At 40.9% G+C, this 27,319-nt stretch overlaps 1 protein-coding gene across 2 annotated transcripts in view; it reads right to left on the minus strand.

Moving 5' to 3' along the window:
- The window catches only part of olfm2a (olfactomedin 2a), a 40,816-nt gene extending 13,653 nt beyond the window's left edge, over positions 1–27,163 (minus strand). The window contains exon 1 of one of the 2 annotated variants that reach the window (XM_005939875.3): positions 26,696–27,163. In XM_005939875.3, the coding sequence (XP_005939937.1) occupies positions 26,696–26,752 (57 nt within the window). In that variant the 5' untranslated portion in view covers positions 26,753–27,163. Of the gene's footprint in view, positions 1–7,738; positions 8,227–26,695 lie in introns of those variants that run through there. The other variant, XM_005939874.3, reaches the window with a different exon arrangement.
- Positions 27,164–27,319: the final 156 nt, after the last annotated feature.

The raw sequence follows: 27,319 nt of genomic DNA on the forward strand, positions 1-27,319 counted from the left end.
GACTCATGAATTATTTATATGACTGCATCTAAATTTAATTAAGCTAAGTAAGGAGAAATATTCTGTTCATATAGTATTAAATAGATATATTAGCTATATTTCAGGATGACTGAATTTCTACTTTCCATGTGAAAGACTCACCGTGGAACGTATTGGCACACTGGTTAAAATATCTTTACAGTATTATCAGTTTTGCTGCATATTTTCCAGTCCCTGCAGTGACTTGCACTTTTTTCTGTCACTCAGTGCCTTTCTTATCATTAGTCTTCCTTCTCCGAGGCAATCGACCATCAAAAGTCTATAATATGGTGATACAGAGGCACAATAGCCAAAGCCAGAGTTAAGACAAAAGAGCCAGTCGCCACAGCAGAACCTTTCATCTTTGTCTGATGGTCTGTTTCATTCTGCCATTGCCTTGGCATGAGGGAGTTTGTATGTATGTGTGTGGGTGTGGGTGTGGGTGTGTTTGGTGGGGGGTGCATCTTTTTCAGCATCTACTTCCCTGCTCACGTCTCACTCACTGTCAGGTTTCTGTATGTGCTGAAGTCTGTGGCTATTCTCGCGTGTGAGAGCGGTCATCTGTGCTAAAATTTGTTCTGTCATAATGTCTATGTATATCAGTATGAGTATGCTTCAACATACAGTACTTACATACATTCTTGTGGAATAATACATACATTGTGGGATCACACTGAAATGCAACTACACATCTGATCCACACCCTCAAGATGCTATGTTTGGAAATTCCTGCAGCTGTAATGCATGCTTACTTCAGAACTATAGAGTCTATGTAATGGCTGATATAATACTGTGAATGTGTGTAAAATACTAGAATGTGAAGTCACAGCTGGTTACAAGCACTTTCATTAAAACTGGTACCCTGCAGTGTTAACAGGTGGAGGTTTTCTAGATACAAACGGCAAAATCTACTTAAGCTGCTAATTCTTAAGGTGTCTGCAGTCTTCGGTAAAATAATTCTGCATATCCACACACCTAGGGCTTGTCCGCTTATGCACGAGATATTCACTTTGGGCTTAGCTAGATTTTTGCCAGTGGATGCACAAGTGTGCATTAATTTTTCATATTGCTATCAGCTTCAAAGGGAGCCACGGTCGGTGTCGCACCAACTTTTTTTTTCTTTCCCAAATGAAATCTTACGTAGCGGGCAGTAGAAATTCAGCAAAATAAAATCAGAGGCACGTTGGGTTTCGTCAGAAAGGCATCTACTGTAAAAACTTTGCCAAATAAAACATGTGGAGGTACTTGCTGTGGCGACCCCTTGCGAGTAAGGGAGCAGCTGAAAGTAGCTTCTTTTAATATCAGAGCCATGTCAACCTATTATCATGCTTTCTTCATTTTCCAACATGTTTAATATCACGCTGTGCTCTTCCTGTGCTTTTCCAAGCCAGAGAGCTTTCACAGCAACCAATCTTCTCTTCTGTTCATTAAAGTTTCATAAATGCTGAGCTGAAATTAAGAGCTTATTTGAATCACTTCCAGTTTCATTACCACCCACCTATCCGTTCAGCACTAACTTCACCATTCTCATCACAGTGGCAGTTTAGGGAGCAGGAGAGAAAAGGTAATTCTTAAATGCAAATGTGCCTTGCCCCTATATGCTTTGTGCCCAGACGGATCTTTATATCAGAGCTAGTGATCTCTCACATTGAACATAGTGTCATAAACTTAAATATGTTTTGGAAGGTATTAATATGATATTAATATGATATTAATATGAGGCATCTCTACAGAATGGGTCATTGACATTGGTTCATTTAAGACAGTCAAAACTATGTAGTCTAGCAAACATCTCATTAGTAATGAAAAAGGCTAATTTCTCAATATCTTCCTTTATTCATAATTATGTTCAAGATATGCAGAGCGAAATCGAGTGTGAGTAATGTTTGCATACTGTATGCAGCTCGTGTATTGGTTTGCTACACTTGAGTAGTGACGATAACATAACCTGAGCTGTCGCCGTGCTATCAGTGCGGCTAGCTGGAGTACCTAAGGTTTAAAGGATGATCCTTTTCTCCCAGACACAGATGGTGGTTTCAGCAGAGGGAAGGCGTTTAGCTCCCTGTACCAGAAATTTATCCATTAGATGTATGGGATGAAATAAAGTATGTAATGGACAGGTTTGAAACTGTAACATGGCTGCTATGTAAAAGCCCATTAATGGCGAAGACAGCAGCAATGAAAACAACAGGAAACCACAAAGGGTTGGAGAAATTAAAAATCAATTGGGTTTGCTCACTAAAATGAAAATTACTCGTTAATATTTCTGGATTTCCCACTTTGTGCCAACTCAGAGTCTCCTCCATTTCCATGACCTCATATCAGATAGCCTGGATGCATGACGTCCCATCACCATCAGCTGCAAACATATCTTCAAACCACAAACTTCCATCCTCCCAAGGGAAAACTGATTAAAGGAGGAACTGCTTACTTTCATAACCAGAAAAGGAGAAGTTGTGCTTTCAGAAAGGCTGACGGAGAAGAGAGAAGTGGCTCTAATTTCCTCTAGCTTGGTTTAAACGGTATTCAGTTACAATGCTGATTGACAACTTTAGGGGAATCTGTGCTGAGATAAGTGAAGATTAGATGCTTCTCCACTGTTTCCTGCTGCAGAGAAATCAGAGCTGATTCCACCAAAAAAAACTTACTAAGTTAAACCATTATCTGAGTGATTCTCTGTAGCACAAAGAAAGTAAGACTGCTTGGTTTTGTTAATGATTAGCAAAGTTTAGAGGTATTATCCAATTAGACATTTGAGCTGGTGGTATCACTGCTGATTTGCAGGATGGACTTCCTCTGGCGTTTCATTAAACCAACCCTGGAGCTTGCTGCTGTAAAGCCAGAGTTAAATGAGATCATAAATCTACAGCTCCCTACTTTATGAGCATGACGGGAAGTCTATTATAACTTTCATAAGCAGCAGGCAGAAGGGGCAAACAGGCAGAGGCAGGCACAAGTTGTGAGATATGGAAGAGAGCTGACCACTACACTGTGAACTGTCAACACGGCTGAGAAATTGCAACACTACCGAGGATGGACAGGTTAAGAAGAGGAGGAGAGGTCGAGCTGTACACGGAGAAAGACAGAAGACATAGAAGAAGATAAAATCTAGACGTCATTGAGAAGGGGAATTCTTATTCAGGAAATAAAATATGAAGTTCTACCTAAATAATCTTTTTCTTTCCTTCATTGTCATCCAGCAGTGCCAGCTTTCATAAAAAATGCTTTACTTTCCTTTCCTCTCTGTCAGCAGAATGATGCTTTATGCCAGGCATTAACATCCATCAGTACTTGTCCCCAAAAAACTAGACATCTGTCTCTGTTGCACAGTGTTCGATTTTATCTATATTATACCCAAACAATCGGTTCTCATTTTCAGATTTGCCAGTTATTGCTATAATTGAGTGTATATAGATAAACATGTCAATGCACACATTCACTCTTGAAATGAACAATCAGTAAATCCCTAATGCCAAAGCCAGCTGCTGGGCTTTAAAATAATAAAGACACCAAGTGAAGTCCCAGGTCTCCTCTGCTCCCAAGGAAAGTGATTAACACAATCAGCTCAGCATGGTTGCCAGTCAATAATATGAGTCATAAACTCATCATGGCCCTGTCCCTACTGCCTCATTTTGGCTCCCTACTGCCTTTCTCTCCGTCTTTCTCCATCACCCTCATGACTGCCGCCTTTCTCAGTGGCGTCCTGCTCGCTTTCCATCTGCACCCAACGTGTTCCAATCCACCTCACACTTGAGTGACAGTGGGGGTGGGCATATGCATCAAGTGTTTTTTGAAGGGGGGGGGGGTTCTTGGAGAGGTTAAAGAAAATGACACTCGCTCGCACTCGGCATGAGTGCGCAACTGCAACTCTACACTTTTTCCAGCCAGCGCCGTGCCAGGTGCCGTAGTGAAAAGCATTTGGATTCTGCTCTTCTGTTGCAGCGATGCAAGATAGCTCTATCATGTCTGGTGCTAAACACAGGCAAGAGAGTGCCAGGGTGGCTTATGTGAGAAAACACTGTGTAAACTGTTATAACACAGTTAGTGTTTCATTGGTAGAAATATGGATTACAGAATTGCTTTTGAAAAATGGAGGAATTGCAACAGGCGTGAGTCCTGCAGGGTGGAATTATACTCTTATAATGACAAATGAACCATGTCAAAACCCTGATTCCCTTTTCTGGGATCAATGCTTTATGCTAGACGATCACATAATTAATTAAAGTTTAAAACAATTGAAAATGATCTTTTATAGATTGGCTGAGCTTGTCGCTGTTCCCACTGCATCCCATTAACCTGACGTTAGATTACACTTGTCAGAATCCCAACTGAGATAAATTTAATCGAAAGCAGCACAATGAATGTAAAAAATAAAGTGTGCAAATAAAAGCCTGCAGTCGTATTTAATTTTTAATCCATAGCTGAGAATCAATTTTTACAATACACTTTATTGGATTCCGCAGTGGAAGTGATAAAGTTTACGGTCTCACATCCTGACAGAGGCTGCGTGACCCCAATCAGTTTCTGTGTCCTGCCTCTTTGTACACTGACGTTTGTTGTTCCATTCTCTCCTCTGATGGTGAGAATATTTTAATCAGACTTCTTCCTCACAGCTTTCTTAATTTAGATATCAAAGGGAGCGTCACCACATGCATACACATCCAGGCACCCTGCTGCAGTTTTATTGAGAGGAACCTATCTATGCCAGGCTTGTGCACACATACCTGTATTTATTTATTTATTTATTTTTATCTATAATGAGACAGTTATCCTTGACTTATGCTGTGTTCACTGAAAGTGTTGAGAGATTCAGTGATTATTATTATTATGTAGAAAAGCAAGCATTTTTCATCTCAACAGATTTTCAGCTTTGACTTAGAGCACAGCAGGGTTCAATTCATGGACAAGCCTTTTTTTATTACGTGTCTCGCACTGTGAATGTGTCCTTTTATTTCTATAACTAAGGACAGACAGCTCTTTTTTTTTCAACGACAGTTTTTATAGGTTGAACATACTAAGCTGAAGAACGCCAAACTGCATTAGAGACTTGGTGTATCTTGTGTCTCACAATTTATAGCAGGTAATGTTTGGATTGCAGTAGTTGTTTATGGTAATTACTCTTTTTGGAAGGCAAATTTGGAAGTCTCATTATTTCTCCTAAACCTCTGCCCGAGATAATAAGTGCTCTCCTTGACACTGTTTTCAGCTTTGAACATCGTGCTACTTCTTTTACTTGAGTAGCACTTGTCACTTGTTTGTCTTGCGGTCAGACAGAGAAGATATATATATGCTATACTAAGAAATTAAAACTCATTTTTAATCCATGCCTTTATGTCTCATTGACCAGAACTTGATAAATAATTGGAAAAAAGTGCAGAAATTTATCAGATATACCCCTGGTATCTGCTGTGTGTCCACACAGCACTTTAAGAACATTTCTTTTTAAACGTATAACACTCTTTATAGATGAATAAATCATTTTGCTATCATAATAAAAAAGATGATTTAGTGTGTACACTCTGTCTGGCAGGTTTATAGCTTTAACTTGTCTTAGCAATTCTTTATAGCCACGCTTCTTCTGTTTAAGTGTTTCCAGGGTCTCGTCTGCTCATTAAGGAACATGGTTCTGCACTACACAGATGTGTACAAGCACCCAGGCAGTGTTGTGCTCAGTGCCATCACAGAAAGGCCCACATGAATTCAGTCAGCTGTGTTCTTGGATCAGCTGGTTAGAAGACAGGCACAGAAAGCAAGTGAAGCAGACTTGGAAAATAGCTCTGAGCTTAGAGAATATGCAATGCAGCATGCATGGGTGCCAGGGTGGAAAGCAGGCAGGCAACAGCTACTGGCATGTTAGCACCAGAGTGTCACAAGACCACAGCTAGATTGTCTTTGATTCAAGCTCTAAACAATTTGTGAGTCATGACTGCTTCTAAGATCATCACAGGCAAAAGTCTCATTAATAGTGACAGGACTTTGAAGCAAGGTTTTACATTAAAGTTTTATTTGCTGCCATTGTTTATGAGCGGAGATTATCCCTGTCTCAAAGAGAAGACATTTCCCATCACAACAGACTGTTACACAGTAATAATTTGTGGCACCATCAAACGGGCTCATCAGTTTTGTTAAAACTTTGATGAAATGAACTTCAGTAGCAACATTTTTCCTCCTTTGGCAGTGAATTAGGGCTGCCTCAAAGAAAATATCCACTCATGACTATTTATTGTATTTTATTGTATCCAGTCTTTTGAAATGCAAATGATTAAGCTTCTGATCTCAAATCTTGTTTGGAAAGAGTTTATTGAAAATAAACATGGCGATGTTTATTTTTATCCCATCTGATCCTGAGCAGAATGAGTTGGTATAGAGAAGAAATCAGCGATTAACTAAGCCATAACCTCTAAGGAAAACTGGAATAATAGAATAATATAAAAGACTTATAATCCAAACATTTCTTACCTTGAGTTCTGCTCTAAATTACCCGACATATGCGCAAGTTGTTTGAAAGATTAACAGTTTGAAGCAATTTTCCAGGTGCTTGACATTTTCAAAAAAAGATATTACTGTCTGAAAGTGTTCTTTAAAGGGGGAACATTTCCACTGGCACACCACTGCTACATTAGGAAGACATAAAGTGGTAGATTTATGTTTTAACAAGCCACTTTACATCCTAAAACTCTTCTTACCACAGATGGACCTTCACCCCTGAGACAAGAATGTCTAAACATTCCGTGTGTACATGTCTGAACACACAAACACTGTCATGCACAATATGCATGCGAAACCACACATCCAGATGGTCAAAGACCTCTTGGGACTTTCAATTTCATTCTGTCTTTTTGAACAGACCAGAACATTTACTTAATGGGTAAGCTGCCATAGAAAGACACTCGGGATAGAGGAAAAGCGATCACTTACTGCAGATGATCCGGAAAATATTACATTCATTTCTTTCTTTCTGTTTTTGTTTGTTCCCTGTCTGTCTCATTGTTTGTGTTACCTCATGAGAAAGAGAGTACAACATTATGCAAGCATTGACCACTAAAAAATATTCAAAAAAAATAAATAAACTGCTGTTTTATTTATAAAACACCTTAATTGCCCTTATGACCTTTCAGGATGAGGCCAGTGTTTAATTTGAGGCGATAACAATCTAAAATGCTTAAAGATAGACATAGCAAGGGAGGAATAAGACATACTCAAAGCTGTAAAACTGTATTAACCTCTTGGTGTTCCTCATCACCTCCTTCCCACCCTGGAGGTGACTGACAGATAGGATCAGCCTGAGCATCAGTCAGGACAGCTCTCTACCTCCTGTCACCCTAGCAAAAACATATGGTCTCCTGCAAACATCCACACTTAGACTGTCCGCCACTCACCATCACTCACAATCACAAGCCAACAATTCTGCATCCTTATACTTATGACTCTCCCACAAACATATGCATCATTCATGCTTCACTGAAACCTTGTTCTCACATGCGTATCTGTCTCCATCGTCTCTCTGTTAACACAACGTGGGCTCTTTTATTCTTACTCGCGTCTTCACACGTCTCTCTGAAACCTCTCTTCTGCTTCTTCACTTTCTCCCTCTGTCTGCTGCTGTGTCACTCTCTTTAATCTGTCACATTCTCGCTTTCTTTCTCACATTCACAACAGCATGCTCAAACAAAAACACTGCACACGCACTTGCAAATAAGCAAAAAGAATTGATACGCACGCTGACAATCCTTTCTGATGTGCCCCCTCTGGAGATGGTGGTTCCGTTGAGTCCCACCAGAGAGGGCAGAGTCTGAGACATCCAGTTGGTCACCATGGCCATGGTGCTGAGAACTGCCCCGATCTTTAGCATAGGAACGCTCATGTTTGCTTCCTGTGGGGCCCTGGCACAAATGGCCCAACAGCCAGCCCTGCCCTGCCCTTCCCTAGACCTCAGCTCCAGTCAACCCCACTCTGCCTCAGACAACCTAGCCAGGGAACCAGCCAGTCAGCTTGTGCCTGAGCCTGAGCAGCAGCAGCACCCCCCACAGCTGGTACAGCACAATTACTAGACCCACACACCACTGTTTCAGTCAAAGGGATGGGCAGAGGCTGGTTAGAGGAGAGCAGCTCACATCCAAAAGCACCACACTGGAGCCTTCCCTCTCAGAGTGACTGCCTTAGCTTCACCCTCTCCCTCCCTCCCCCACATTCTCGCTCTCATCTCTCTCTCCCTCTCTTTCCACCTCTCTCACTTCCTTACTCTCCTCTTAGCTCTCTCCCTCTCTCTCCCCTCCTCTCTTCCTCAAGATGCAGAGCTCCGCATTGGCTGCCTCTCCGTCTCATCCCCTCCCAATCAGCCCTTCCTCTGTTCTTTCCAGCCCTGTTTTGCATGCATGTATCCATTCTTTTTCCTTCCCCTCTCGTTCGTTGACATTTGCCTGTTCTTTTATGACTCACATCTTGATGTGTGCGCGCGTGCACTTATTTCTTAAGCAGAGAGATCTGAGACTGATTTCATAGGACTGATCTGTGCTCTATGTTAAGTGACATGTGAATGCCCAGGGCAACTGAGTGCAATGTTAGGCACAGGAGACCATCCTGCAGTTTCATCATCGTGTTTGTACTAAAGACAGGACTGAGAATGTAGACCGGTGGGTGTTTAGATTAAAAGGTTGGCTAGGGGCTCATCAGTGAATATGGGCAGGTGGTTTGGCAAAGTGGGAGACATGATGTGGGAGAGATGCAGGTGCTCCAACCCACGGATGCTTCTGACAGCTCATCTTTCATTCTGCTTCATGACATATCCTAAATTAGCCTGTAGCTTGTACTTTTAAAGAATCAATGTCGGAGTGATAAGAAAAGTATCTAATGACACTAACTTCTTGATGCTCACTGTGTTAATTTACTCTGATGTTACGTCGTGTAATTGCAAACATCTGCAAGAGGACTGCTTTTTTTTTCCAACTTGGAATTTTGGCTTAAAGTTATAATAAACCTGCGTTTTCTTACTCATCCTGGTGCTGTGAGATGACCTGCTGAAAAAATGATGCTTAGATTACTTTTCAAGTAGCAGAGTTTTATTGTTGTGATCAAACAGAAGGTAAATCAGTATCAGATAGCTTACCAACTGTTTCTGTCTCATTTTACTGTCATTTCCCTTGGTGAAAGTCTGGTTTGAGCCTGTGTCAGGCCAGACATCCAGCATGTTCTGAAGTCTAGACCGATTTCCTGGAAACATTTTGTCTTTGAGATCATAGCTGCTTGAATTTTCCACTCACCTCTACAATGGACCAGATGGAGCGGTATGAAAATTGAACCATGTCTCAAGCCTCTGCTCACAGCAATTACTGGAAAGTTATTTGACGACTGGCCGTGTCATTTTATGCCCTAAATGATGACAGAATGGCTTGCTCAGGCAAAACGGCCAGGTCATCCCCTTTTCTTGCCTTCTTCCTGGTCTGCTGACTTATTCATTTTGTCTGCCATGGCTGGGCTCCCTTTCTCAAGCAGTCACATTGGGTGAATGATATGGGCTCTTCTGTGTGGGGTGTACAGTGAAGTGATAATCAGAAGAGACAGCTTTCTGAGCCCCATCCAAAACACGTCAGCCATCCTCAACTCACCTGCTATTGCCTAAGTCGTGCTTGTTTGTGCCCTACATGTGGCAACACTGACCCCTTGTGGTAGCCAGTGGAATTGTAAACAAGAGCCGTCAACATACAGCAGGTGATGGCCACTGCCTGTCGTTGTTATTGAGCAACACGGAATTTGTTGGCAGGTAGCTGTCACCTTATGAAAATTCTTCAAGGAGATATGAGGGCGAATGTGGCAGCACTGTTTAGAGTCACACTTTTCCATGTCTAACAGAGGTTTTAGTGAGAAAGGTAAAATGTAATGTGCATGATAGCACACGCACGCATTCACACGTGACCGCGCGCACATACACGTACACGCTTTCACCTGTTTCTTAAAAAGGTTATTCTAATGGAGCCCACGGGCATTTTAAAAATATACTCTTGTATTCATCTTTCATTATTAAATTAATAATATAACAGTTTGCTTCTTTTATGTTTTCTAACAAACCAGTTATATCTGTATATTTATCTCTGGATTATAATGTGCATATACAGGTCTCTAATGTAATTATATTTTTTAGAGCTGAGTCTTTTTGATTAGTTTCATTTTATTTCAGAAGGTTTTGTTCACATATGGAGGTTGAGGGAAGCAATATTTTACAAATTCCCTTACTGTTTGCTTCCTTGAACACATCATCTGTAAAGCATGCAGTATTGATCATATTCACAGGGTGGCAGCAAAGATTTAAGTATAGATACAGACATCTCTGAGTCTTTATTCCGTAATCAAATGAGCCAATCTTCTCAGGTTTCTCAAAGAAAAGCTGATAACAAAGAAAGATGCCTGAGCGAAAAGGAAATTTAGGATGATGCTTAATATAGATATAGATATAGAGATCAAACATTCAATGTGCAGATGTGGCAACTAGCAGAAGTAAAATATATTTCACTTTGATTCGAAGAAAAAATCTATTTATTTGTTTTGTTCTTATTTTGTTTTTGCTTGTTTTTTTTGTTTGTTTTCTTTTTTGTTTTTTTGTTTTTTTGTGGCTCCAATTTATGCAGTTTGGCTGCTGAATAAGAGTTCAATAATGCATTATGCAATAGCAAGATAGCACAGAAAATGCTGAGAAAGTAAAAACACACACATTACTCTACACTTCCAAGGATGTTTTGACAGATTGCTGTTCCTAGCCCCTACTCAACAATTTCCATCATCAGAAAGACTGGCATCATGCCAATCTAAAGTAAAAACAAACTCTTATCCCCTCCTGTGAATGAAAATAAGGCAATACAGCTTCCGTTTTTCCACTATGTCATACTCAAAATTTCACAAAACATAAAAGGACATACACAGATAAAAGTAGTTATAATTTGTCTTTTTTTAAAATCACAGACGCATCTTTGCATCAAGCTCAAGCTCTGAACTTTCTATTTTCAGATCTCAAAATAAACCAAATTGGTATCATTTAGGTCAGTTCAAAGAAAACTGTTATTTCCATCAGCTGTAATTTATATTTGGCAGCATGGCTCTCGTCTGCAACCAGCAGAATGAGAAATGTGGCATTAGGTACGTCAGATATGCCATAAAAGTTGGAGCTGTGGTGGCGGGTGGGCTGCAGAGCGGCCTGCAAATGCAGTAATGGTGAGAAGGCTAAAGCAACCTAAAGACCATGTCCTTTCTGAGATTTGCCAATTAGATGAGTAGAAGGGTATCAACTGAGCCTTCCGCTGGTGTAGGCTGACACAGGTCTATGGCTGAGCTGGATTTAATGGCCTGCCTGAACTATAGCTATGCTCAATTAAATAAAATGACCAGAGTTTTGATATAACCATCTACAGTCAGCAGCCATGAAGTATTCTGTACTAGTTATGTACTGCTCCAGCAATTAAACAGAGCCCCAGACATTGTCATATAATGTTCTCAGAAGTAATAGTCCAAATAGGTCAAACTAGCCATAAAATAGTGTAGTCCTGTAAGGTTATTGTGATGGCTGCTTTGGTGTGCAGAACGGTACGACTGAAGTAGATTTGATATACATAACCTCAAATAGAGAAATGATTCATTCTAAGGAACATATTTTTTTAGATGAAAGATTATGGCTGAATAAAAATGCATCAAGTTTCACATGGGAGGAGTTTTCTTAGCCCTCTATTTTCTACTAGCAGTGTACACAATTATGTATTCTTCAGTCTGATTTTTTTAGTGCCAGTAACAAAACCACATTGATTCCGTGCCTGCTAATTGTGCTGGTTAACAATATTGAAGGAGGCTCATCTAAGGTCCAGCCTCATATCTTTTCTCCGACGTTTGACTTTTGCACATTTATCTTGCTTTTTGAAGCATCACTCAATCAAAGTCCGCTGCTGATAAGTGGTGCTTTAGCGGTTGCTGTATAGATCATGTTTCCACTGAGCTCTTTAAAATTCCTTTCACAGACTATGGGTCATATGCCATCTTTTGTGACTAGATGGACTAAATAAATGATGGCAAAAATGGGTGATGAGGACAATCTGTTATACTTCAAAGAATTCCAGCCTCTGCCAATCAACTGTCTAATCACAAAGTCTGTTGGCGGAACAAGCTTTTATTAAATATTAGCCAGAGAGGAAGTCAGCCATTTAACCTGTATTAATTTAATCCTTTTTGATTAATTTTCACTGCCATTCCATTCCATATCATTTTGACTCGAATAATTGGCCAGCATAATTTTCTGCATAACTCTGCTGTGTCATTGTCTGCAGTTTTTTGTCCCTCCCTTTTGTACTTCTTCACTGTAAATGTTATATAGCCTCTAAGAACCCTCACTGTCTCCCTTTTGTTTCTCTTTGTTTTTTGGGCAATGAGAAAAGATGCACATGATGTTTAACTCTTGTTCTGGCAATACATACATTACTGTGGAGGGATGCATGTTGCGAAGCTTTGCAGCACAGTCACACCAACATGGCCTTGTGTTGTTATTATAAACATCTAAAAAAAAAGGCCATTCTGCTCTTGCCTGTGGGTGTGGATATAAAGGGCATTTTTAATCAGTTCAAATGGTGAAGCTGCCCTCCAACTACAGAAATTGAAACACTTGTGCACACCCATGGGTGGCAGCAGAGCGCTACAAAGTCCAGAGGCTATAGGGACAAGCTTTGGGTGAGACTACAATACTAGGGAACAGAAAGCACCAAGCACAAGCAACATTGTCACCAAGCATAAATACACAGCCAGCTACAGATTCACAGCTAAAACACGGAACCAAATTACACCTCAGCTAATTACACAGACCTCTATCATCATGATGCAGAACTGTTATGACTGAAGTAGCAAGGCTTCGCAGAAATAAAGCCCCCGCCTGAGCGCTGAACGATAGCGGAGTCATCTGGCTCTAAGAATACTGGCTATTTTTCTGAGTCATAATTCATTAATTAGCTGATGGACACGGAGGCCCACTTCCTTCTAAATGTATCAAGATCAAAATCAGCTTAAACAAAGTGTGACCTCATTACCATGGCAACTATTTAAATCCCGTAAATAGGTTGTACCCCAAGGTTCAGGCCAACAGACACACTGGTATTTGCAACATGGAATGATTAATCTATTAATTGCTCCTGCAGGCCTCTGATTAAGGAAATTCATCTGGCGTTTTACATTTTACAGTAGTGACAGAGACCATGTGAGGACTGTATACACAATTCAAGACTTGCGTGCATAAAGTACAGAGGACACGCCCTTTTCTGAAGAATATGGTCAATAATTCAAGTAGTGAACAATCACCAGAAATAAAGTAGGGCATTTGTTGCACTCTGACCACAGAGATGACTGACGATGATGAGTATGAATAATGACAGGATATATGACGCTTGCATTCAGACCTTGCATGGGAGTCTGTTAATCTTGAACTTGCATCAGGGTAACTTTTAAGCTTAATTAATCTGATGACAATTAGGTAACCTTAGGTACATACTGCCCGTGAGAGCTACAGTACAGCCCATTTGTTATGTTCCTCCTACGTTTCGATTTAAGTGTGGGTGTGTTCACATATGCATGCTGAGTTTTGCCTGTGTATGTTGAGGCTTTTTCACATTTGTGTCCACTTCCATGAGCAACAGCACTTTTTCTCCACTGAGCTGTGAATTTTTCTGCATTACCCTTTTATGGTGCTTGCGTGACAGTCCTGGTTAAGCTGTGCAATGCGGGTTAAAGTAAAATAAAACAAGGAACGTGACAGCATTAGCGTCAGGCTAAAAGCGCTTAGCTAAAATAAAAGTCATGAACAGGTGAGAATTTGTTCTTCTCACCTGTGCTGTAGGAATATGTAGTAAAGAAAATTAATTTGGTAAGTGTGTCTGCATGGCTATATTGACACCAACACAATACCTTACTGCTGAGCTTATTTACTGTCTTTACAATATAGCCCATAAATCCCATCTAATCAAGTCACAATGAAAGCAAGAAGATCCATCCACAGACAAAGCAAGACTGAAGATTGAATACACACATCAGGCTCCTGAACCTCTAATATTCTCGACTGAGCTCACAGAATGGTCAAACTTACAGTAAGATTTCAAGAACTATTGTGCAGAGAGTGAGTAAAGCATTTAAATCCAAGCCAAACTCGCAGAAAGTATTTCTCTTTTACCCAGCACACATGACATGAAAAAAAACAATCTTGTATAATATACCGGGTAGCTTTCTGAATATACTGCTGGAACATGCATTCAAATTTATTCACAGAAGAACTGATTGCTCCTGATTGCTCCCTTGATTACAATCCTAACTGTCTATGGGGGGTTGTACAGTATTATTTGTAGGATACGATAAGCTGTATGTGTTTGGTTGAATCTTTGATAGCTCAATCAGGCACAAGCAGGGTGCCACATTTTGCTTTGGGCTTGGAAAAAGAAAAGCCTTGATCAAACCAATACACAAGGACTACATGTGGCAATCAGCAGCAATGCATTCTGCAGCCCAGCATGGCTCTATGTTCTGCTCCTTCTCGTGCCCTCATCACCAGCTGAATGTGAGTCAGTGCAGCCCTTCCTGAGGCTTGATACGCCCAGCTAAATTGCCCCCTCCCCCCCCCAGACACACACACAGAGCCACTGCACATATGTGGATGCGTGCAGACATGCATTGACACTTACAGATACTGTAATACTGTAGTCATTTTCTGGATATGTGACCTGTTTACCAATGTCCCACACACCAGACCAACAGCAGAGCCCATGCCACATATTGACCTTTTCTCCCAGCTAATCATTGATTCTCTGTAACATAGCGAAAGCTATTACTGTAAATGGAGTAATTACTGACAGCAATTTGGAAGTCTTCTTCACAACAGAACGGTAACAAAAGCTCAAAGAAATCCTCCTAATTGAGACAGCCCCCCCATAGCTACCTTCCTCTTCAAAACAGCCTTTACTGAACTTACAAAATGATTTTTTTCATCCAGATTTTAACTTGTCTTATTCCGAGTGTTAGAAACCCTCAGATATTGAATCACTTTAAGACATTTCAGTTGATAAAATACATGTAATTGACATAACATTTACAAATCTCTATATACAATTTTGCTGTTTAGTCTTAAGAGCATTTTCAAATCTGCTTTAGCATGCAGCATAAGTGCTATTCCACCATCTTATCACTTTACTTTCAAACTGCTTTGTTTCATTAATGTTCTGTTCATGTGTGTTTGCAGTAGAGCTGGTAGCTATTCTTAGATAGCATGTATCTAGTACCTTGTTAGATGACCAGAGAGACAGCCAGTGGACAAAGTGGCTGTGTTTGGTCTTTGTCTGAGTCATTGTTTACAAATGTCACCAAGTCACAAAGTGAAGGTATCACAGTGATTAGCTAAGCACAGTGGTCGGTTACACAAAAGGAAAGTAAGCCAAAGATAACTCTGGAAACAGACAAAAAGGTTATAAAGGAAACTGTGATGCTAATAAGAGGCAGAGAGAAAGACAGCAAGACAAGGAGAAGGGTGTAAGATGTATTTTGAAGCTCCCTGAGGTAATGAATTTACATCTTTGTCGGTTTTCTGCCATGTCTGCAACAGTGAAACTAACAGGACCAGAGAGGAGTGGTGAGGTCTTGCCAATTGTACTTTGGTTTGCTGAGAGATTGCAACAGTCAGATACTAAAAAAAGAAAAAAACATGCTTGACATAGACAAGGAGCAAACAATGACCAGAACCTAACAGCTATGTACCGTATATTAGTAATTAAGGGACAGAACCAGCCTGCAGTCTTGTGTCCAACCTCTTTGTCAGAGCTCACATTGAAGCCTCCATTTGTATCCTCTGTCTTCAGGTCATTAATGCTCACAGAAGCTGTAACATTTAATTAGGGAGACATTATTAGTACAACACAGGCCCAGTGTGCAGCAGAGAGAAATCCCCAAACAGCCCCTAACTGAATATTACATTTACAGCCACATGGAATTATGAGGGTAAAGGTTAGCAGAAACTTGTAGATAAACAAATTAGCTTGTCACTTTATACTTTTTTGAGTTGGGAAGAAAAAGCCTGAAAAAAAAAGGCTTATTAGAATAAACAGTCCTGCAATAGCCTGTGTTCTTCCTTTGCCTTCCTCCAACTCCCTGCCGATTTCAGCCATATACTATAATCTGCAGTGTCTGTGCTGCACATCAAAATGAGGAGCCACTGATCCATTCAGTGATTACACAAACAAACAGACAGGAAAATATCAGCAAACTGCAATGCGGTGCAAAAATGAGAAGTTTGTACAAATATTATAAAGCGGTAATATTGTGTGGAGTTAGTCAAGTGTGAGATGAGAAGATTGGGTGAGTTAAGTGAGTGGGGAGGTGATAGTGGGAGGAGGGTGGATAGGCCCTAATGGTAAAGAGTAGTTATAACGTCTTCTGCTATACCACATGGGACATTAGTCTGGATCTCTCAGCAACAGATGTAATGTTTTGCAGTTACAAAGCCGTAAACTAATAACTGTAGTAGCATTTGCTATGTTACTGTCTCTAGTCAGTTCTTCTTCAAACATATGAATTACACTGCAGGATTTATGTGAGTTTGTCTGTGTGCTAAACAAAGACAAGCAGCTTTGTGGATTTGTCTGCAGAAATTCTGTTGATGCAAGATGTTGTGCAGCCTGCGTTTCACAATGAAGGCACTGCAAGATCTGCAGTGCAACTCGTGAGCGAATGTCTGCGTTCAGATAGGATAAGAGAAAGGTCATTCTTTGCACTAATATTTCATGCAGCACCAAGCACCACCTTTCTTTGCTAATCAATAACATAATTACTTTCATTGGTGGTCTTTAGGACATGGCAGTCTCCTATACTGCTCGATCCTCATTGGACAAACCATTGTTGACTTTTAGCTGATTGCCATGGGTAAAATGCATTCAAAATAAGATCTACCCTTTAAACAAAGGAGTTTCTAATAACAGGGAAAAGAATTCTGGTGATATTTTTTCTCCTCATAGACTAAATCATTCATTTAAATTTTAACGACACCCGTGCAAGGACCCACATCTGAACAACAACTGAGTATTTGTGTCATTTTGAAAAGGAAAGACTTATGATTAAAGATGGCCCTTCCGAGATGCAGTCAATAATAATTACATTTTCTAATTTCCTTGATAACTTCCACTTATAAGCAGTTACCAAAATCCAAATCCTTTATGCTTAGATTTTTTTTCCTCATTTTAAATGACCTCTTAATTCATCAAACTATGTATGGGCACAAATCGGTTAGTTTTACTTTGAAAGGAGCCCCACAGTTCACACGTAATACCCTCCTTCTGGGCTGTTTGGAAAAGTTTAGCCCTGATTTTAAGTATGGCAGCTGCAGATATTGATCCTGACATGCCAAGTAGAAAAATGTGGATGACATGTGAGATGTATTCTTCTGTGAAGATACTTGCACCAGCTCATTGCAAGCTGTTACTCTCACTGAGAAGAGTAAGAGATGAGAGCTGGGCCGAGAGGGCCGGTAGCCTGAGGCACTAAGGCGTAAAGAGAGAGACCTCTCCTGAATACCTATTCATCACATCACCATTAGTGTGGCTAAAGCACTCAGCTCTGCTGCTCATACCATATAACAAGAAATACTGCATTAGATCCCATTTCATAGTTTGACATGACTATCACTGCTGCCTGATACACAGCAGTACTTCAACCTGCTTGCTTTTCTCACCTTGTTATGCAACGAGATACAGACATAGTTATCATGCAGCTCATCTACACACACACACACACACACACACACACACACACACACACACACACACACACACACACACACACACACACACACACACACACATAAACTCAAAAGTAGACAAACAAGTGTGGACTCTAATCATCATGAGAGCAGGTTTTTATCAGAGCATGGCGCCTTTTTTTCCCTCCTCCAACAAAAATGCCACTCTACATCACATTCTTGTCGCATCTTGTCTGTCAACACTCATCCTGCTGCTTCCTGTGCCTCCCCCTCCCAAGCGACAGGATGCACATGTCATTGTTTTGTCATGGTCATGGCCGTATTGATTAAGCGATGTGAAGCTAATTAAAGACAATCTGCAAAAGAGTGTCGTTGCCAGTGAGGGGAATAAAATCACAATGACAAAGTGGTAGGCCTCTAATTATTATTCTCTTCTCGTTCAAGATGCGAGAGATAAAAACCCTGCAGACACAGTCGTAAGGCTCCCCCTGACTATTTCTCCTTCTGTCCCTGCTCACAATCTGAGTTTTCATTTTCAGTAACTCTACTCTGTCTTTCACTGTCTTTTCAGTTTCTCTCTCTCTCTTTCTATCACACACTCACTTACCAGCCATGCTGCCCTGCTCAGCTACTCCACTGGGCACTAATTCAAACTCAGTTCACATCCTTTCACTTTGTACTGATACTGCCCACCAACCCTGATCAACACAGCAGCTTTAGTTCACAGCATCTGTCCACAGTGTGTGTGCCTGTGTGGCAAAAACGTATGCATGCACACTATATGGTCTCGGTTATAGTGGATTAGCTTTTGGAACTACACTTTTTCCTACACACACACACACACACACACACACTCACACACAGAGTAGCTTTAATATAATTTAGATGCAATATGCATACGCATTTCCAAGAGTATTGCTAAGGGACAAGAGGGGGGAAAGGATGCTTTCTTTTCAGTACTTGAAGTACATTTTGTCCTTTGTGCAGGATGTCTTCGTGTTTCTGAGACTGCCATTATTTTTTTTTTAAATAATAATAATAATAATGGATTGGATTTATACAGCGCTTTTCAAGGCACCCAAAGAAAAAGATGAAAACATTTTTGTTATGAAAAGTTGCTTTGCTCTAACAGGCTTATCTAAACCTGAGCTTTCTAATCTAGCATTGTGTTATCCATGACCCTACTCATTTCAGGACATTCAGCAGTGTCATGAAATAAACCAATGTCCTGTGCATATCATAGTTCTTGGTTAATATATATTCATGTTTTGGTTTTTAGCTGCATCATGGTCTCTACTTCCAGATGTTGCATTCACATCCAGTACTGCGCACTAATGTGTCCATGTATGTTTTATAGAGTTGGAGAAATCCTGGGGGTTTAGGCTCAGCTATCATAATGTAATGCAAGCTGGAGTTCCTTCCACTGGATCATCTTGTTATCGCCCCCTCTCCGGCATGTAGTGTCTTTATCAAAGGACCTTTCTACCTTGCTCACCGTGGGGCTGCAAAGAGCAGCATTGCCAGCCTGCTTGATATGCAGCAGTGTCTGGTCGCTGCTGGGCTCCCACGCCTCCCTGACTGGAGCCTTTAAGCCCTGGCACAGTCAGAGAAAGTGAGTCTCCCTCATCAATGGCCCTACTGAGTGGCTGTGACAGTGCCACGTGGAAAACACATCGATTAAATGGTTCCTCTTGCCTTCTACTTCCTCCTCTACTGTGCTGTATAGCTCTCATCCTTCATTACCCAAAATGATCACCCTGCAATTGAGTTAGCTTTCAACATGGGAGGCAATGCTGTCACAGTCACACATGGCGGCGAGCAGACGATTCGATGGAACAAAGGTAGCAGGGATCACGAGAAGTAGAAGCAGGAAGAGACGAAAAACTGAGGAGATGAAAGGGAAATGAGAGAGAAGACGAAGGATAGCACAGTTTGAGCAATTCAACCAACATTTACTCTGTCACTTGTTTATCACCCCTCATTTAGTGTCAGTTACTGCTACAGCTCTCTGCTTCATACGATGGATGTCAGCAATTAACTAGGACGTTCAAAAGGAAAACAAAATCCACGACTGAGAATCTGACGTGAAAACCAACCGCTTTTAAAAGAAACAAGTTTGTATGTTGCCTAACGATATGAGCGAGCAGGTAGAGGCACAATCTGTGACTGGTGTTTTTGAATGCACAACGCTCCTTGATGTGTTTCTTCCAATAAAAGTGAAGAAATGTAAAGAGCAACATTCAAGTAGCAGCTTGCCCAATCTGCTCAGTCTTATGAAAGCTTTTGTATCAGAGCGGGAAGAGGAGCTCTAGGCGCAACAGCCATATTTATATTCCAATCTTCTACACAGAAACCCACATTGCCAGGCTCATAAAAGATTCATCGAGCAGGGGAAAGCAAGGTCGTACAGAGAGCTGGTCAGGAGGTGCCTACTGCAATGCAAAAAAATAAATAAATTTTTTAAAAAAAGAGCCGATTGGCACACACAAACCCACACTCACGTACACCCCAAAACACTGGGTCACTCCCATAGTGACTGTTACTAGGGCTACATGTGTTGTTATCCTTATTACAGGCAGCTGTGTGTTCAGCACTGACCAAATGATCAAGCACGTCTGTGCACTAATTGGCATCTGTCGCTTAGACCATGCACTTCAGCAGCCTTAATAGCTTTAGCCACGTTTGTTTGAATCGATTCTGTGAATTGTCTGGCTCTTTGTCTACTGTGGATCCGATTGCTGACATGCTTGGAAACTAGAGCGCAAAGGCGAGAGAGAAAAGGAGACAAAGACAATGTGTATTTGCGAGAAGAAAGAGTGTGCGTAGAGGTGCATGTGTGTCTGTGCTGGGTGTTGTCAGAGAAATGTCACTCTTGCTTAGAGTCACAGACATAAACCTCTGGGAGTCCTGCACCCTCGAGCACACTCACACAGAAGGAAAGAGAGAAAGTGGGGTAGAGAATGCGATATAGGGATGATATTCATCCCACCAGTCAAGCCGATGCTTCTATACTCTGTCGACAGGAAGCATACAAATAACATCCTATGCGTTATATTAGCAGCCAGAATGTTTTGAGAAATTATTTATGCATGAGTCAAACATTGTAAATGCTATAGAAGAGAGATCAGGAGTCAAGGAGGGGGACATAATTTCAAAATATTTTTTAGGTCTCCTGTATGATTTTTTTTTTTAATCATCCAGTTATTGCTGGTTAAATGTCAGGTTAACCAACCATTTATGTAGAAATGACAAAGCTAAGCTTTCTAATAGTGATTGCAATCTGTCCTCCAGTCAGACAGCTTGGTCCATGTGAATTCTAATGGTTGTTATACGACAGCAGGCTGCTGGATTTTCAACACGACAGAAAACAGCAATAGAGGTCATTTAGGGCCCACACATGCCTTGAGCAAATGTAGTGGACAGTTTGTGACTCGGAATGAGTAAGCGGTCATTTAAAGTGAAACTAAACTGTAATGTTCTATTTGATGCTGGCAAGCCCCTTTTCAAGTAATATTTAAATGTCTGCCAAGTGTGTTGAAGGTTTTACAAAACCTATTTTTTGGTTTGGCAATTGCAAAAGCAAACAAAACAAACACATAACCTGTGTAAAAAGGTTATTCCATATGAAGAGGTATGGCCAAGCTTGTGCTAGCTCTACCTCTGGAGGCAATCATGACAGGGAGGCAGTATTAGTCTGAGAGTCAGGCCACTGACCTCACATGCTTCTCTACTCAGCAGTGCACCCGTTAACCAATTACCATGCAGACCACTGCCTGCCTATGAGGCTCATCCAAGGCACCGCAGTAGTAAAATCAGCTACCCGTTTCACTTTGTCATTGAGACACACCTCAAATAAACTCCCCAGCATCATCAGAACCTAAGTCACCCAGGAGTGAGTTGCGAACAAAGTGATGAAGAGCAGGTAAATCATCATTAAGAACTCAAAAAGCACAATAACCTTCCTTTATCTGTCCCTGCACAGTACTACTTGATCTAAATATAACCGGCATCATTCACAGCTGTCCCAACTTTCAACTTTAATTTTACAACTCATTTGCTCATAGTGGGGTCATCTGATTGCTGGGGTTTTTTATTGTGGGGTCTTTACTTTACAATGAAAACTGAGTCAAACTGAATTTAAGGGTTTTTAAAAAAAAAAAAGTCTTACAGCAAAAAAAATAACCTCTTCAAGTCCTGATTTCCGTTCTTAGCTGTGAATCCATACAGTGTCGGTGCTTGTGAAGATTATTTGTCCCTGCAAACGCGATCACACACACATAAAAACGCCTCTGATGATTAAGCAGCAGGCTACATGAAAGCACATCAAACATTAAGATGAGGGAGTGAACAGTGGACAGCACAAAGGCTCGATAGCTCTCAGTGCATCAGCCCCTTTCTTAAGCAGTATCTCTTTTATAAAACAAATCTCTCACACAATGTGGTATCATTATCGTGCCCTAATTCAGGCCCTACCCTAATCAGTCATGACACAAGCACATACTACTCAATCTCTCCAAGCAGCAGTGAATCAGATATAACGCAACCTCATTATCTGTGGCTGATTGTGAAGCAGCACCTTTGTATATTGATGGGGAGCGCATGAAAGTGGATGCACAGAGGCTAATATAACCCTGCCTGCTCACTTACTCACCCACATCATGCTAAACATGATTGCTTCTGAGTCACAGGCAACACAGGTATTAGTTCACATAGGTAATTATGTGGTGTTTTATTCAAGAAACGGATGAAATTTACAGTAAACTTACATATTGTTGCCATGTAACGCAAAATATGTCTTTAAAACCACATTTTTTTAGCAGTGAGTCAATTGACTCATCAGTTATGTGTAAGCTACACCCATACTATGTAATGCTCTTGGCGTATGAAGATATATCTTTGTTGCTGCTTGACCTTCTAATTACATGGGCTTGTGTGGTCATGCAGTGTTAATAATTCATTCAAGCTCTGGAGCTGTCTAGTCCAGCAAGGTGATTTTATCAGCTGTGTCTTTGCCTCTCGCTGGCAGATTTACACCCATGCTCCTGCAGCTTTTCATTTGTTTAATTCTCTAGTTGGAGGTTATGATGCGGCTTGGCAGAGCACACTCAGTCCAGCGTGCTACTTAGTGTCCTTCTTCCTGGAAAACATAGATTCACATCTCTATTCTTAGAACATTATCCAGCTACACGTCTGTTTTCTCAACATTTATATAAACCTTTGCCTAGTGGGTTCTCTGATAATAATGGCAGTGGGAGAATTTCTATAAAGAAATATTTCTGACATACAATTTTTTTCTCTTAGATTTCTACTGTAATAGGCTTTTGGTGTGGAGACGAGGATGAAGATTTAACATGGCTCTGTCACATTCGTGTCTAGGGAAGGGTTTTTATTATGATCATGTAGCTTTGCTCTCATTCAGCTGGCACCAGGCAAAGCCATTTTTTTCAAAGGGTCAATGCCAGGGTGGTGGATTATTTAAAACTGTCTCATGTGGACATTCGCCAACCAAGCTTTTTGTCCTGTCTGACTCTGAATGAACAAAGGTCTGTCCTTTTTGTCCTCACATGTAGAAGCACTGTAAACAGCTTTACATCAGGTCAGCTTACAGCATTATCGTTACTGTTTTTTGCACTTGTGTTACTAAAAGCATCTAGTTTCTCTGACACTTATGCTGCATCGCTAAACTACTGTATAATTAGCTGAATGTAAATAAACGTAATGTTTGTGCCAAATGATGTTTTAAACAGCAGCCTGATTTACAAGTGCTTGTTCTGTTACACTGCTCGCCTTTCAGCTATAAATTGGCCCTGGCTGGGCAAGTTCCTCCTACAATCATGACACCAAACTAGAATGAGGAAACAAAATTTAACAAGGTCTTACAGGGTAGTATTTTCAAATTGGTTGTTTATCATGATCACTGGCGACAGAAGGGATCAAGAAAATTACTGAAGAATCTAGCCAATTGCTTACACAGGCTCCTGTCTCCCTCTTTGAGAACAACAAGGATTTCTCCCCCAATGCACTTTGTGTCTCAACGGCAAAACACCAAAGCAAGTGTTCATTTCCATCAGTCTCAACCACACTATTATCGGCAGGCTTCAAGGTGAGGAATCTTAAACCAATAAAGGCATTTCTCTGGCACTCACTCACTCGTCTGGGATAGAAGCGTTTGTATTTATTTATTTATTTATCAATTTATTTATTTTCCTTGCCCCCAAAGCCTAAGAGAGAAAGTACACGAACCAATCACTACGCCTTAACCAGTTATTGTGCTGCTCTAGAAAATGAAACAAATAAATCATTTGTTTAATTGGAACAAAATACACATTACATCCCCATCAGGCCCCTTGCATGCTTTTTAAAAGAGCTTGATTGTCGAGCAGGAATATAGTATTCTTCTCAAGTCTTTGATTGTAACATTAAAGTTATATCTATTGATGAAGAAGTCACCTTATTATTCATCTTTATTTCAATTCAATAATTCATTATTTTTAATGTATTACATTAGAGTAATTTTCCAAGCTGCAATACATTACACTCCCTATCTTGTTAATGATGAAACAAACAAAGTATACAATACATGCAGTATCACATATTGATGTAAATCCTAGCTCTTGATTGAGTTTACCTGCATTCTGTCATGCGTCACTTGGTGTGCACATTATAGCAAGACATCTGTGCCAAGGTCAAACAGGTGCCCATTTATATCAGTGGCACTAAGGACCCCTGGGCTTTATGGGCACTTAACAAACACACGCAGTGAACGAACAAGTGCATCTGTCTCATTAAAGCTGTCTAAATATTTCATAAAAGCCTGTGTTGAAACTGTGACTGAAGCTTACTGTGGATATGAGCTCTGCTGGAGTGTTATCCCCGTTGCAGTACATATGCAAGAATTCATCAATACTTTATGTTTGCAATGCAATCTTAAGACGATGGGTGGTGTCATATTTTCTTTCAAACCTTTCAATATTTAATGTAAACACTTACAACAAATTGTCCCCCAAAGGCAGCTACTATATAAACCCACTGAAGAAGAGGTTGAGATATAAAACTGTATCATCAGTTACGTTGTCAGGATCACATTTGCAAGTGTTTACCATTTATTGAAGTGCATCTGTGATGCCGTGTGAGTATTTGTTGAACAGAGAAAGTTGTGTAATTTACAAATTTCCTCCAATTTTGGCCAAATTTTTTGGTTTGGATTAGAATATATGAGTTTTTACTCCATAATTAAGCATCAGGGAAGTTTAATCATGCTGGGGTTGTGCTTGAAAATAAATGAGAGTTTTTCACGTTGTTACCACTCTAGGAGTTACACACAGTTCTCTTCTAATACCAGCTGTGCTGTACATGATTTATTTTAAATCTACCAACCAGGTGTATGGCACATCTACTCATCTCCTATAAATTGAAAACGCACAACAGCTTTCCCTCCTTTTACAGGTCAATTGTAATTGTTTACTCGGCTGGTAAACATAAATGAGTGATGTATGGCTAATGCAAATGCAATGCGAAATATTAATGAATCTGAACAGTTCCAACAATATACTGCATTTTACAATGATAATCGACAGCTAAATGGAGTAACAGGCTGTGCTCATGTTTGAGATGAAAAGTCCATTAGTTTAACAGTATACATTTACTGCAAATACCTAAAGAGCCATTCTGAAAAAGAAATGCAATCGAAGACAATGTAATAGAGAGCTGATGCAATTCTATTATCCATGAGTGACGGCCATATTATTCACTGTTATTTTTTTTTCATACCATTTTAACGTCGAGTATTTCACTGACCTTGTAAATGCACATATATTCCGTGTCATTTGATCTTTGGTGTTATATCTGCAAGACCCTGAGGCCTCTAGATGGCCTTTGCCAAATGGTGATACTCACCTCCAACGTATATGGAGGCGCTGTCTTCGGTGCTAAATTGACTCAGGCGCGACACAGCGCTGTCCACGGTCCTGAATATAGCTTGGCTTGTTACTAAAGGTATAAACAGCGCTGACCTACAAGGACCATTGGCTAGTTTGTGTGATCCTAGTAAATGTGGAGAATTGTAGCTGGCTTCTCTGTAGACGTTACACTTTCTAATCCATCTGAGTTATGCTCATCACTGCACGTATGTTGACCAGCTGAACCCCTGCAAGTTCAAATGCTCTTGCCTTGGCCGAAAGCTTTTCTGGGTCAAATGATTTACCGTCCTTCACTTTAATTTACAACTGTCACATCAAAGCTCGTCATTTTTCCAAATGGGCACGGCTTTTCTCGAGTGTCATACACGAGAGCACGCCACACAAGCAGGCACACATCCCCAGAAACTACAACCATTTGTTGGCGCTGGTTTGGTACAGTATAGTAATTACTCATGTCTTGCATTCACGGCCACAAATCACACTTCGTTGCGTGACGCTTAAACAGCGCAATATCTGATTCTCGGTGAGCCCCGGGACCCCTCTGTCACTGATGTAGAGGTTGATAGGAAGATCTGTAAACAACGACCTCCAGGGCATCAAAAGCATCAGAGCGCCGACAAATCAATTACTGTCAGAGGAAGATGGTACTTTATGTATTCTTACCATTCCCTTAAGGCAGTGACTATAAATTGCATGACGATATTCTTTTTTTTAATGTGTAAGGGCTCTAGTTTACGTGGACATGCCATCGACTGTTACAGCCGTTCTTATTGTTATGCTTGAACTTTCTCTCTATGTTTCAGTAGCATGATAGATTGCAGACTGAACTGCGATATTTTCGGATTAATAGGTCTTCGCAGTCGTTTAACATATTTTACCTTCTTTGAAATTGCGATGTTGTTCCAATCAAAGCGTTGGTTCACAGGTATAATGTCAATTTTGAGATTCGTAAATAGGTCCTTCAGGAACTTTTGAGCAATGCTTATTCATCGTATACATGCGTCCTTACCTCACCGGGCATGACAGCTAACATCACAAGTAGGAACATGGCACTGAAGAGATGCATTCTTGTCGAAATGTTCGCGTCCCAGCCGACACCGGTTCCGGCAGCTGTTCCTCCGTGTTTTTTTTATCGTTACTGGGGCGGTTTCTTCACATACAGAGGGATTCCTTCAATGCTGTATCGGCTGTGCGCCACCAGCCACATCACCGGGACGCAAGGCAGCCCTATGTGGTTCGGTAAAGCAACCAGTCTCGTGTCTTTTGTGGAGCATAGACAGTTTTGCGGGAAGCGAACGCTGAACCTCCTAGAGAAAGGAGGTGAGAGAGAGAAAGAGAGAGAGCGAAATAGAGCGCAAACTCCTGAGATGCTGTAATGAGTCAAAGTGAACAGACAGCGGTCCCCTCCGTCCTGCAAAATAACTGCGACTGAGCGCCAGGAGCTTGGGGGGTGGGGGGCCAGAGGTTGGAAGGTGACTGCTGTGCTTGCAAGGTGCCGACACTAGGAGCAGCACGTCTACGTGCCACGAGTCCAGAGAACGAAGTACCACTCTTTGATGCAGCCGAGGTTGGCTGTGCACCTGTGTGTGTGTGTGTGTGTGTGTGTGTGTGTGTGTGTGTGTGTGTGTGTGTG

The sequence above is a fragment of the Haplochromis burtoni genome, unplaced genomic scaffold (assembly GCF_018398535.1).
Source record: "Haplochromis burtoni strain Fernald_Lab_line unplaced genomic scaffold, NCSU_Asbu1 Contig_21, whole genome shotgun sequence".
NCBI classification, from domain to species: domain Eukaryota; kingdom Metazoa; phylum Chordata; class Actinopteri; order Cichliformes; family Cichlidae; genus Haplochromis; species Haplochromis burtoni.